General features: G+C 45.9%; 1 protein-coding gene across 1 annotated transcript in view; it reads right to left on the reverse strand.

Annotated features, from left to right (window-relative positions):
* The window catches only part of PPM1L (protein phosphatase, Mg2+/Mn2+ dependent, 1L), a 79,975-nt gene that overhangs the window by 64,841 nt on the left and 415 nt on the right, over positions 1–14,719 (reverse strand). Inside the window, exon 2 of the mRNA XM_010138460.1 lies at positions 14,566–14,719. This exon is cut by the window's right edge and continues 8 nt beyond it. Within this exon, the coding sequence (XP_010136762.1) occupies positions 14,566–14,719 (154 nt within the window). The remainder of the gene's footprint in view (positions 1–14,565) is intronic.

Genomic DNA, 14,719 nt, shown 5'->3' on the forward strand with positions numbered 1-14,719 from the left:
ATGGCATGACTTTACACACCTTTGTTTGGTCTCAGAGAGAGACTCCTCTTGCTCACTTTTGTCCCAGACAACAGCTTTTCTATCATGAGCTTTGGAGACAACGCGACTGGAAACAAAAGAGGATGAAGAATACCTAAGAAAACTCAGAAACTTCTCTTCACAGCTGTCCCCACGCACAGATCAGATGTTTTTGTGTTGTCTCTGCTTCTGCCTGGGCTGGTGGTGGCTTTCAGGAGACGGTCCTGAAGAAAGAGCTATCCAGGTGGGCCGCAGTGGTGTCCATGATCATTCCATGTGCACAACAAAGCCAACCTCCACAAGTCAGTCCAGTATATGGGTCCTACTTAATCCTTGTTTCAACCTTCATTTTCAGCCTGAAACAGAAACTCTGATCTTTACTGTAATGGCTCAATAAACAAATGAATCGGGTTTGGGTTTGTACATAAAAGAAGGGAAAAGACTTGACTTGTTTCACTTTTATTTTTTAAACTTTCCCTCAAATCTCACTTTGGCCTGATGAGATCTCCAGTTTCTATTCTGTGATGAACAAGGAAGTCAAGCTCTTTTTATGCTGTGACTAGTGTCCCACAACGCTATAGATCCTGCTGGGGAAAGAGGAAGACAGGGGTAGGAAAGCCTGTGCTTACACCTCCCCGTTCAAGTAGACGCCCCCTGATCCCCAGGTACCTGCTGGGTAGGCACAGGAGGCTGAGCCCATACTTACTTCAGTCCCTTGGGAATTCAGCTGTAATTTAAATAGCTCTGCTCTTTTCATGCAAATATGAGATCATTAACATGTTTCTAATTCGAAGTGGCTCAACTGGTCTCAAATATTGAAAATTATTGAGAATTTAGGATCCCACTCCTGAAGTCCACCGATGGGAACCGTGCTCCCCAGGGCACAGGCAGCTGCAGAGCTACTCTGGAAAAACACTGGAGTGGTTTGACTCGTTTCCTTCCTATAAACCCAGTTTCATGACAGGCTCTTGAACTCTGACATTTGAATAAGGTCTTGGCTATTACAGTTTAATGACTGAAGTAGAGAAGGCACGGGCGATGCATTTTGAAACTGTTTAGTGGGGAATCTCGACTCTCTGCCAGCTCAGGGCCTGGCCATTAGCTCATTCCTACCACTAGTTACCTCTCCCTACAAAATCCTTACGTATTTGCTCCTTCTGAGCACTCATCAACTCTCTCTCTCTCTTTTTTTTTTTTATTAGTATCTCAGTAATTCTTGCTGCACAAAAGTAACACCTGCAGGTTCTTTCCAGGGCTGTGGAGTTGTTCAAGCTATAAGCTTTAGGCAATAGTGAGATCCCTGTTCAGCTGGGGTATACACGCACTTCTCCACTTGGTTCATTGGATTTCCCATTTTAATTCATTTCATTTCCCTTTATCGTTCCCAACTCATCCCTCTTCACCTTGAAACGCCCCTCACTGCTAAGGGCAATTTTCTTGCGGTACAGCACTTCAATTCCAGAAAGATCAGGCAGTCTTAAATATTTTATTAACGTAACTTTGAAAGTCAAAACCAAAACCACGTAACTAGATCTTCTGGGGCATTTTCAAGAAAAGAATAAAATCCTCTATGTTCCCTATTTTAACTTTTCTTTCCTTCTTGAAATCAGAAGCCACCACCCATACTCACTTCCAGCCTCCGCACTGCTGCTGTGTTCGCATCCCCAGCCTCTTAGGAGTTGGTCTCCTGAATCAAAAGCTTCCAGAAGATTTTAGTCTTCAAGGGCATTTATTTAACTCTCAACACCAGAAAATTAGACAGAAGAAAGAACACTGCCCCAGGAACCCAGGCTGCAACACCTGCAGCAGTTCAATCGCAAGCGGTAGAGTGCTGGCGCTGACTCTCCTTTATGTTGCTCAAGAGAGGGCAAATTATGCCAAGTTTCCGAGTCCTGCCATTAGGTCCCTGCACAGAAAGACTCTTGTTGGCAAAGGAAGGGAACACCAAGTCCCCCTGCCAGAGAAGCAGGTGAGCACAGAGGCTGTGTGCAGCCTCTCCCCCTGCATGGTGCCACAGAGAAGGCCTGCAGGCTCTGGGGGTTAATGCAGTTCATGGGTTATGTGCTTGGGTCTCCTCAAACTGCCAGGCAGAGCCCCTCCAGCTCCAAAAACGACTGAGAAAGCGCAGACCCACGGTTCACTCACATGATGAGTTCACGACATTTGCAGCCAGTTTCAGCTATCAAATTAGCCACTGGGATGGGGACTTGACTTGCCAAGAACCCAGCTCTGCTCCTCACCCTTGGCATGTCTAGCAGAGCTGGTCAGCGACCAGCTCTGTCTGTCAGCTGCCCATCTCCTCACCTACGCCTTGCTATTTACATCAGCTTTTAAACCAAAAATTCTGTATCCCAACACAATGCTGGCAGAATTCATGTACACTACGACTGACAGCAGCGCAGCGCTTGCCCCATGTTCAAACCAGGGTTCCTCACATAGACAGGGACATGTCAGCAACAGTAGTTTGGTGTGACACCACTGAGATCCGCAGAACCGATGTGAAAGAAGCATTAATGCCACTGGTCTTCGGTGCTGTGACCTCCTCGATAACCACACCAAGAAAAGCCACCCAAGACTGTAAAACCCAGCAGCAGGCGATGGTGTGACATTAAGGAATGGAAGGCACATGGTTAACAGCATCGGTGTCTGATGGAGAGAAAAAAGGAGCATCGCACCTGGGAGAGGGAGACTCTGAACTTCTGTGTTCATTACTTGCATCAGATCCACCAAGGGCCACAAACAGACATTTAAGCCTGTCAAACAATCGGAACGCACCTGCTCACAGAGGTTTAACATGTTCTCGTGACACGCTTTTGAAATACTGTGCACCAGACGCCCACTGAGGTCGACTCAAAGCCCCCGTGACAGACTAAATGCTCAGTTTTCAATTTGCATATAAAAAAATCTCAATTAAACGGTGTTTGTATTTCGCTCTCCTATCAACTGGGAGTGCTGGGAAACTCAGTAACAACATTCCAGTAAAAATATCTCTCTTGGCTATAATGGGTTTGAGGTTACGGCCTTTCATATTATGCACCAACGTGATTTTCATCTCCCTTCACAGTCAGGTTTTTCCTTAATAAGAGCTGCACAACCTGCTTGCCAAAAAAGCTTTTAAAGCCTCCACTGGAAACAACGGACTCCAGCAGGCAGCTGAACACGCTTTCTTTTGGCTCTTCTGCCATGGCACCACGATGCTGCGGATAGTTCATTCCAGCAGCTATCTCAGCCGCCAGCCTTGACTGCTCAGATGAACACTTGTGACTATACAAGCTCAGAAGTGGGGAGTGTAGGACACAGCACATCCCAAGGGAGCCTCCAGGTTACCCAAGGCATCACATACAGCTCTGCAACACCAACCAGGATGCAGCTGCCGTCTCGAGCTGCTGTCCGGCACGAGCAGGCAGACTAAGACTGGTCTTTACAGGGGGGCAAAGAAGTGAGGCAAAAGTTGATTTAGAAAAAAGTTGGTTTTAAAAAAAACCCCCACATTATTTAAAAACAAAACTATTCACAGTTATATAATGTAGTTGAGATAATATAATAGTTGAGAATATAATTTATCACCTTAATAAGATATCTAATTAAAATAATAGGTAGAAACAGCACATATTTACTCCTGAAGGTTGAAGAGAAACCAAGGGACTGAACTGGTAACATGCAGGTACCACCTCCTGACCGTGTCCCTCACGGGGACAGAGCCTTTGAGCAGGTCTAGGTGAGGACACCGATACTCTCTTTGAAGAGCTGGCTGCTTAGTGTGGTCGGGTAGAATTACCCCCAGGTCTTGCCTATCCTGCTCTGTTTCAAGTTATAACTGGAGTCTGAGGAGATGGTACCTGACCTCATCATGGGCCACCCCAGCCGACGTCTCCGGAAGAGGGACTGATCACAGAACCCACGTTAGAGCTCAATTCACTCTCCATGGGCTTAAAATGTTGCGGACAGTTAATTCTAGATGCAAATCATGCAGTGACATCCAATAAATGTAGATACATTATTTGGCCTCTTATTTAGTTTTCTGTTCTGCTTTTATTTAGTTACAATATCCACACTGAAACAGGGCAAAAAAAGAGCTCACCAAAGAAAAAATTGGTAGTAAATGCCATCCTCCTTTTCAGAAAAAACACAAAATAAAAATAAAGCAGATCGGTATATTAGGATACGCGACTGCTAAAATAAATACTAAAGCAAAAAAAGAATTCGGGTTGATGATTTAAATGTTTGTCAATTTAAATCATCACAGAAAGAGCTTATTTAAAGCACTGATTGAAATAATTCCATCCTGGAGGCAGGAGATTGCTCCTGCCCTCAAAGTTAAAAATAATACCACCATTAACCTCAGCAACAATTTTCTAATTGCTGAAGATTACAAATCTTTTATGCAACGTTCACCCACAGAGGATTCAATCATTCCCGCTTGCCTTCCAAAACCACTGCTGTAACAGCATCGTAAGGCTTCAGCCAGCAGTCAGTTGGAGGTGCTGTGTTCAACAGGAAAGCGTACAGCGCTTGGTGAGCCGGAGCTGCCTGCGAGGCTCCTCTCCGTAAACGAAGGCAGCGTCTCACGCTGCTCCATAGGCATGAAACGCAAGCGAGAAGAGGGGCTGCTTGGAGCTCTTCTCTGACACAGCGATGCCAACTGGCACTGTGAAACAGGCAGCTGGTCTCTGAGTCCTGAGCAATAAGGACAGTCGATACGTGCCAGCAGACCAGTGACCATTGGCACAAACAACGAGGGCAAAGGTTAGCTCCCAGAGCAGCCAGAGTTACCAAACTGCCAGGGTTCTTTCAAGAGCCGTATGGCCCCGCTGCCAACTGCACACCCGTGCCCTCTGTTCCTCTCAGAGGTGCACAGCTAAAGCAGCACCCATCCTCAACCTCAGAAAGAGCCCCCTCTCACACCGCTCTCGGGTCCGGCTCTCTGGCAGTACCGAAACGATGGCACGTGGAATCGGAGCAGTTTTCCCCTGGCTGCCTGCTCATCTTCCCAGGACAGGTGGTTATGGAATATGCCCAGGCTTACAGCAACCTAACAGTAAGGCAAGCTATGATTCAAAAAACACATACTAGTCTTCACTTTCTCCTCTACTCACAATCTTGTCTTCAAGTCCCGAGCTCCACTTCTCACTTCCCTCTCCACCTCCTGGCGCTGGAGCTCCCGTGCCATGTTATTCCAGTAAGAACACTGGATGCTTTCAATTGCAGGGCTTTTTTTTTTCCAAGCAGTTAGCAAAAATTCACTTTCGTTGTCCTGGTTCAGAGTTAACTGCGACTCCCAGCAAGTAGTGCAAGGCTGTTCCTGTCACCCCCCTCCAACAAGGGTCCCACAGACCTGAGGGCTCCGTCCTCTCATTGGTAGCTGTGATCGGGTGTGCTGAGCACCAGGGTCCCGGTGTCAGGCCATCAGCAGCACCAGCCTTTTGCCAAAAAATCCCATTAAATCTCACTTACAGGAAAACACGAGTTTCCACAGAAACATCTCCACACACCGAAATCCTACGTGTGACTTTGGTCAGTTTGGCACCTCCCAGTTAACGCTACTTCAGGGACATGGGATTGTCTCCTTCCCAGTGCTGCTGCTTCTCTCCTCTTTGTGAAATAGAGGCTGGTTTTATCTGCTCTGCAGTTATTTTCCTACTTCTCCCTGTGTGATTCCCCTTTTCTTCTATACCAGTAAAGGGCCAAACTTAGGATGACCAGGAGCAAATACCTAATGAATGGTTTTGTTCAGCAGATCATCCACTCTCTTACCCAACTTCTCTGCATCTCAGCAGAAATAAACCCACGGTAACCACATCACATATACGGCAGATTAAAAAATACCACGTTAAAAGCACCTTTTACACCCTACATAGTGTACTATACATCTCGGAAAAGACCTAAGTATAAATAAAAGGTTAGAAAAATAAAAAACCCCATTCACACTCAAATACAGGGAAGCAGATGAAAGCTCAGGGGTATAAACATTAAGCAAACTAAGGAGACAAGCGTGGTTCATCCTCCCCTTCCTCCTACTCCCACACCACGTTTCATTCCTGAAGTGCACAGGATGCTGATCACAATCAAATACTTCAATACCTCAGCTTCAGCCTGTGTGTGGAAGAAAAACACATTTCAGGGGAAGTTTGGGCAGTTCTGTGGTGCCGTCCCTGCCTAGACTACCTGCAAAGAAACCGTTTAAAATGCGAGTTTGAAGAAGGGCAAGTGAGCCGTGGCACAGCAGAGAGCTGTATGAGGAGCCACGCACTTTCACTTAGAAGAAATGCTTCGTGCCCTCCAGCAGTCTTCTATCTGGTAGAGAATGAAAAAGTAAAGAGCTTTATTTCATTAAAAAGCATATTGATTATAAGCAGGACCGTATGACAGCTGCAGCTGTTGTAACAGAACTTAATAAAATCAAATGTTTACCCCTGAAGGGAATTTTGAAGAGAAAAAAAAAAAAAAGCCTTTTCAACACTTACGACAACAAGAAAATTTGCAAGGGGTAACATTTTCACATCTCAGCGCTGCAAGTAAATGCAAATCCATGTTCATTTCTCCAGGGGAGCTTTGAGGTTCGCCGCCATGACGCGCTATGGCTAATTGCATTGTGCTTTAGCAGTTCAAACACGTCCTTTGATTGTCTGGCTGGAGATGTCAGCTGCTGCCACTGCTGTGAGGCAGACAAGGTCGGCGATGATGAGAGCTGCCAAGGTTTCAGTGTCACAATCCATTTGGATCGGTGCAGTAGGATCGGATCGGTTCCCCGTGCTGCCACGCAGCTCTTGGGAGTTCCTTACAGCACCCGACCGAAAGCATGAGGCTCCTTCCTGTCCCCTTTCCTCTGTGCTTAACGCACATTGCTCTCCCTGGAGCACAAGCCCCTGTCCCAGCTCAGTGCTGTATGTAACCACCTGACAGCCACTTTTCCCGAAGGACTTTTCTGCAAGAATAGGAAGAAAGGTACATTTTGCCATTCTGATTATTTTATGGTCTGCAAATTACTGCAGACCTGGAAGGCTGGTCCTAACAAGTACTTTCTGTTCTTCATATTTCTTGAATGTGACCAAGATAGTTCATTTATAGCAGATCAGGAAGAGCTTCGCCATCTAAATCAGGCCTGGGGCATAACTGGGCAGTTATCGACAACTCACACATCCTCACCAGTCTCCTCCACGGACCCTGACCTGAGTATCAGTATCCTGGCACCTGCAAACCTTTTTTCTTGTGACCTGCAATGAAGTTCACAGGATTTTAAAGCTGTGCTGCCTTCAGATGAAATCTCTACATCTGGCAGGAAGTTTTGAACTGCTTTAATGAAAACACTAGCTGAAGTGTGTAACACCAGCTAAACCATGGGAGTAAATGCACACCAACAGCCCAAATGAGACAGATTCTCCAACGTGTTGCATCTACTGATGCTGTGTACAACTGACAACAGCCTGGACGTCACCTGCTGTCTGTACGGACATCTTTGTCAGGAGGGAAACTTCGTCTTTCTTGTTTTACTACCTTCAGGGTGAACTGAAACTCTACAGGTCTAATAAAGGGTCATTAAATCTTCACAACCTTCTTTTACAAGTACATGGAAGATCTCTGAGGCTGGCCATTAGCCAGAGAAACTGGTCTGTCCAGCTGGACTGGTATCTAGTAACAGAGTCACCGATGGTGAACGCTGATGATAGTCTGAATGTTGGTGGTAAAGGGAATCTGACTAGGAAGTCAGCAGCTGAAGGGAACTTGTAGTTACAAAAGCCGTTTAACAGAAAAAAGAGCCTCCTTCATACCTACTTGGAAGGCGGCGGCACGGGGCAAATATTCCTGAAATTGTTACAGAGGTTTTCAACACACACCACTAGGAACACGCAGATTGTTTTAATCAGCACGGATGTGCCATGCAGTATGAGCAGCAGCAGCTCCTGTTACTGCACGTCTTTGGTGTCCTGCCCAAGACACAGGCTGAGCACCCCAGCACCGCTGTACAGCTCCTCCTGCACAAAGGCAGCACACGCAAGGACCTCCCCGGTGCGAAGACTGGCACGGGCACACAGAGCACAGCTGGTTGAGGTGTCACAGACTCCCAGACTGGAGGGGGCTGGAAGGACTCTGGAGATGATCCGGTCCTAGAACAGGGTCACCCAGAGCAGGTTGCACAGGATTGCATCCTGCTGGAACATTGCTAGCTACAAGCCTCCAACTAAATTCCACACCACTGATCACAACCCTCTGTCCTTCAGCCCTCAACCCACCTCACTGTCCGCTCACCCAACCCACACTTCTAAGCTCAGCTATGAGGCTGTTCTGAGAGACAGGGTCAAAGCCTTGCTGAAGGCGAGGCAGAACGTCCCCTGAATGGATGAAGGTCTAAGGTTCATGCTCAGGTACCCAAGTCATGGTCACGAGATTGCCTGGAGAGCAGGGGACACGAGCGTGTGGGTGAGGAGGCTTTGTGGGGACGCAGAGTAGGGAGGATGGCAGCAGGGTCCAGTGCGTGGGTGAGTTCACTTAAACTGTATGGTTTTAACAAACAGTATGGTGAAGAAGTGGAGCAAGAGGCTTATGACCTTCTGTGTGTAATTATAGCAGCTGCTGCCCTTGAATTAGTTTTGGGAACTCTCCTCGCAAGGGCATGACTCAAACCAAAGGGCATGACAGAAGCAGTATTGTTCCTTTTCCCAGATCTATCAGTGTCTATGCTGTGCTTAAAGCGAAGAGCAAGCCCTGAACCTCGAGACCCAGGAATCATCAGTGCCAGATACCTTTGGATCACCTTTCTGAGTCACAATTCACGAATGACCATTTCCGAAGAGATCAGCATGTTCAAAGGCTCCTGGTGGTGGGGGAAAGGTGCAGCACTGCACAACGTTTCGCTTTGGTGCAGGTGGTTCTAGCTGACCCCACATCACAGAATAATCTGCATTTTCTTTCTCTCACACTGGTAAGCACAAAACTGTCGAAGTTCCTGAGCTGCAAAATGGAATTGATCAAATCCTACTGCCCCTGAACATTTTATTTACATTTATTATTGCCCAGGCAGGACTAGCTAACAAGTCTTCCCTGCTGCCCACGTTGTGTGGCAAGCAGGGTCAGCCGCACAAACCAGCACACTTTAAACCAATTTAAGACGTCACTTATTTCTGAGCCTTGGTCCATCTTTCGAGATTGCTGATGTTGCTGCCACGGGGTATCAAGTCCAAAATCTTCAGGCACTCTAAGAGCAGCTGTCTGATCATTCCTGTCCGGTAGTATGGAAAATCCTCCCTGTCGACAGCCAGGGATGAGCTGCTGAGCACCGACCACAGGCACCTCCGACGGGGCAGTGTGAGCTACTCACATTCACAGAGACACTGAAACAATTTCCATAATCCGAAAGCATCTAAGAATCAAAATTGATTTAATTAAACCAGTGGCAATCAGTGGCTGTCTGTGTGCCCACGCGTGGAAGCAGCGAGCCAAGCTAAGCTGGCAGACTACGCTTGAAATTAATTGACTTTTTGGTTTCTAGATAAATTGAAGTTGACTCGATTCTACACCCAATCATACAGATGTGAATGGCAGCAATGAGTGTCCACTTCCAATTCCAGACTTTTATACCATTTTAATCCAGTTTAAATCACAGTTTTGTACAGCATACAAGTGAATAGCGTAGATCTACAAATCCAATGAGCGTGGTTTTGGAACACCACTAGCTACAAGCCTCCAGCCAAACTCCACACCCTGATCACAACCCTCTGTCCTTCATCCTTCATCCTTCCACCCTTTGTAGGGTGAAAATCCTCACCCTGTAATGTGAGATCCAAGAATCAAAACTTGGATAAACCAAACAAAGGGACAGAAATATACCATCTATCATTTTGGCTTATATTTTAGGCCACTGGTGTGCAATTTAGAAGCAGATCTAAGACTTGCATGACCTCACCTATGTAAACATTTATTCAAACATTTAGGCACTTCACAGAGGATTCTAAATTGGCCACTGAAGGAAATGACTGTAAAAGGAAAACCATCCCAGCAGTTTCCTTCAGACACTTCACCTTACAACTAGGCTGTAACATCCATAAAAACGCAAAGCTGTTGTTTGATTTGTTTGTATATTTTATAAAAGCTCAAGCCATTAATCCTTAATGGCCTTTACTCAAAAATGTGACATAAACTTTCATCGCCAAGTTTGCTGAAGTAGCTCAGTATCAGAGGAACAGGGTTTGAATTAGAATCACCAGATTTGGGTAAACGTACAAAAAACAACCCACCATTGTTAGCTTCCTCTTTCTCCTGCCGGTATCCTCACGTCAGGTACTTTTATGGTAGTCTACCCATTCGCCTTCAGCGAGGGCTAAGCCCTCTCGTCGCCACTGAAGGAGGAGGATACGCACAGGAGCTGCGGCACGCAGCATTCCGGAAGTTCCCTTCCCAACCCAACCTCGCAGCAACTTGCTTGGGGCGGCAGGCATGAAGACAACACCAAGTTCACCCCTGTGAATCACAGCAGAATTAATCACGCTTTCAAGTACCTTGTAGAGTGAAAAAACACAGCGGGCTCATTCAAACAGGGCTGGCAGGGTGCCCCCTTACCCCGGCCTTAGCTTGACGTACATGTTTCCATAGTCCCAGACAAGCTCGTAAGGACTCTCACAGTTATCTTCTGACATTTCCCTGGGTCTTTTTGTCTCCCTAAGTTAATCGGTAACCAGAGACTTCTGCCAACAGTCCCTGCCACCGATTTCAAGGTCCCGCGGCACACAAAGCACTGCACAATTCTGTGTGTGGTTACAACCATTAGCCATTTACATGGCAAATTCCCTCCTTTCACATTTAAGCTCCGCAATCTTTCCCTGCACCATGAATAAGAATAAAAAGGTGTATTTTACATACTGCAACACTATATCAGCAATTCTAAAACCCAATTACAGGATGCAAAATGCTGTTATCCACACCCAGAGACCAGGAGGGATCAGCCTTGCCATGGTCCTTCCTGAGGAGGTGAAGAGAAATTAGAAGAGCAAGGCATTTTTTATGAGACAGTTACTGAGCTTTAGTTTCCCGCCGTCGTTACCCGCATCAGTTTACGACTGCAAACAAGCACAGGCACCATATAAGACGCTATCCATTACTATAATTATTTTTAATGCCTTCACCTCACAGGGCTAGGAAAAAACAATGATATGTAACACGGCCATAACCATAAAGCTGCAGATGGTAGCTGAGCTACTTGGTTCTTGTCTAACACTGAGATCTCATTAAACTGAGTGCTTAAACCTTAAATATTTGAGAAGAGAACCCTTTAGTAAACGCTAGTTAAGGTAGGTAAATAATTCTGAGCCAGCATCCATCCTCCCCTTTCCTCAGCTTTCAAGCTCATTGTTTGTTCTTTTATCATTTATGTAGTTTGCCACTTCTCGATCTTGCAGTCTAGACAGCCCCAAAACTTCTAAATAAGGGAAAGAAACAGAAAAAAAAAGCACCCAAGCCTCATTAAGCCTTATAAAGAAGCTGAGGAGAGAGCAGACAAATACCACCTTCTCTTCTTTTTTGATTTTAAGTCAGATCACCTTGAAGAGTCCTTTGGCCAAAGCCATTCAGTGAGACAACAGGCAGACACTTTTCTTCAAGTTTCCTAAGTCTGCTCCTCTGCCCTCCACCCATTCTGCATTATTATTATCATTACTAAATCTTCAAGAGACAAACCAACTTTTTAGAGGAGGAAGACTGCACTCCACACCTTGTATCGAGTTTTATCTCTGGAATACTATCGCCTTTAACAAGGAATCGCAGCGGCACGCCAGATTCTGAGCTGTATGCAGAGCATTAATAATTCCTTTTGCTTATTGCTTTCTCATCAAGCCAGCCTCAACATTTAAATAAATGGCTGCCAACCTAATCAAGCTAAAATTCCAAGATGGAAGAGAAAATGTCATAATGAAAAAGTTGAATTTATGCAAAATGTTGGCAATATTTAAGTGAAACTCAGAAAGTTTTGTTAATTAGCACTAGACAGTAATTCATACCACTCGAATCATGCTTCTTTGCCCTTCCACCTCGACATGATGGCAGGATGTAATTAACGGAGATGCATTCCCTTGTTTATCACTGGGAAGAATTAATCCAGCATCTCATTTGTGGTGTTGTCTGCTTGGAAAAACAATTTCCCCCCCCTATAGAACAGTTTGTTTCACATGGAACTCCAGAGAACAGCAGTTCTTTGTTCTTCAAATACACATACAGAAATTTAATGGGAGCCCATACACACAATTTAATCTTTACAAAGGCTCTGCCACATGTGTAGGTAAAGCGTTCACAGAGTCACTTCTCTTTCTAAAACAATTTTAAAAATTAAAAAATAAAAATGAGACATCCAGAAAACTAATTCAAACAGAGACCAGAAATGCAAATTATGCTCTACAGATTAAATAAGAGCATTAAGTTTTGCTATTTCTTTTCCCTCCCCTCTTCTCTACTCATACTACAAAACCTTCTTAGACAAAAACCTCTTTTTCATGATTTATTTTTTTGCTGGATGCACAGCATAAAGCTCATGCTCTTCTGATCAGTTTTAAATAAAATCTGAAAAGATAAACTAGTTACGTCCCCAATGATTAGGCACCTATCTTTGTCAGAGCCACGAAGAACATCTGGGGATGTCATTACAAAGACAAATACCTACATTTTTATACCATTAACTTTAGCGAGGTTTGGAGAGAGATCTGCTAAACCTTTCAAACTGACAGGTCTCATACTTGGCCACTGAATGAAGTTCTCTGAGGAACCAGAACACAGAAGATGTGAGCTTTCCACAGCCCCCATATTATCATTAATGTATCTGATGGGTGGAATTCCAAGATCCACAACAAACCAACCAACCAGGAAATATATACAGGCATATCCTCGTCCTTCGGCTGTTCTCCATGTTAGCTTTGGATTATTTAACCCACTGAGTTTGCAACCAAGCGTACGCAGGATCCATGTACGACGCAGAACTCAAGACAGACGTAAGATCCCCCTTTCGCAATGCCAGAGTCTAAGCGTGAGGATCAAACTTCTCCCTGGAACAACCTCAGACTGCTGTTGGAAAACAGGCCACGGATATTCCTGCAAACTTGCTTCGGCTGGAGAGTTCAGACAAGGAAAACTGTCAGGTTAAACAAAGGGGAAGGAGGCAGAGCACATGTACCTGCTGTCCAAAGCCTCGGGAAACAAAAGAGCGACGTGTACCAAACACTCTGCTGGGAGCTGATGTTCCTCCAGGAGCAGATGAACACCTGTCTGTGACACACATGCATTGCTACCTGTGCTCCTCAAAGGCCAAGGGACAGCGAACAGGCACCGGGACACCAGTAAGAGCTGGCACAGCTATGCCCCAGGTGAAAAACATGGTTCAATCATGACCAGAATTTTTTAGGAAGCCAACAATATTTGAGACCCAAAGTGTCTGCTTTATTTTAAAAGGGGCAAAATGCGAGACACTGAGACTGCAGCAGGACAGACCCCTGGCCGCCCTCCCAAGCGTGCAGGCAGCAGAAGAGCAGCTTTCTGGTTCTGTGCCTAAGGCCTGGATTTTTCAGGCAGCGCTGACAGGTTTAGAGGGGCAGCAGCTGCCGTCCCTGTGCTCCATTAGTGCCAATGCTTTTCCAGGAAGGACTCCGGCTCCTTGATCCATGAAAGCAGCTGGAGGAACACCCAGCTCTCCTGATGCCATACCCCTCCTCGGCAGGAGCCCTTACATGGAACACTTCCACATTTCTCTCCAGCTTCCACCACCTCAGCCAAAGCCCTCAGGTTACCTTGTACCCAGCGTAGTGGTTGCTAGAGCTCATCTGTCACACAAGGACAAATTCTTTGTCCTTTTCCACATTATGAAACGTGTGCTTTGTGCTATATGTGGCAGCACCACACTCCTCAGTGAAGAGGAAGCTATAGTTTCAGCATCTGTCATCTGAAATAAATCATGTATTCCATCAAGCTGTAATACTCATTACTCAGCACACAAGGAAACCACCCTGCCTAAGAAAGTGAAGAGGTTAAACACCAGAAAGTTTCAAAATGAAGCCAGTTTTCCTGGCTTTCCACTAGGGAGGGACAAGTATGACAGCACAGTCCGAACGACTTCAAAACTACAAGCCAGGCTCCTGACAGGAGGGGGAGAGCAGCCCCGTGCCAAAATGCGATCACACCACACTTCGCCGCAACAAAAGATGACTCCAGGGAGTTTGTGCTCATCATCGTTATTCCACACACGTAAGAGCCACTTCCAACGGCTTTTACTTCAATTAAACCTTTACTGGTGTAAAGGGCAGAGGGTATAAACACATTTATACCACACCAACCGTAGAAGGGGGTTCTGAGAGATAAAGGGAATAGAGTATCTCTCAAACCCTATTTAGAGAATCCCTCTGCCCCCTCCAAGAACAAGGAACATACCCTCCACCCCCTGCCCAAAAAAAAGCCTCGAGAAAACCGCACAAACCTGGGGGGCAAGAACACTTCCATAAGAACACTTCCATTCACTGCCGTGTAACCATTCTCCCCCCACCCCAGCCCTTTTGTTTTGTTTTCCAGCTAAGCACTTGCCTCTCCTCCGTGCCCATCAAATATCCCGAAGATGGAGGGGTGAGTCTTGTTCACCAGGTCAGTGATTACTTCGAACCTGTCCTCCATGTGATCCCTCCGGCCTTGGATGGAGTAGACAGCCACGTTGTGGCTCTTGAACTCCCAGGTCTTGGAG

Source organism: Buceros rhinoceros, unplaced genomic scaffold, assembly GCF_000710305.1.
Source record: "Buceros rhinoceros silvestris isolate BGI_N320 unplaced genomic scaffold, ASM71030v1 scaffold17450, whole genome shotgun sequence".
Classification (NCBI taxonomy): Eukaryota; Metazoa; Chordata; class Aves; order Bucerotiformes; family Bucerotidae; genus Buceros; species Buceros rhinoceros.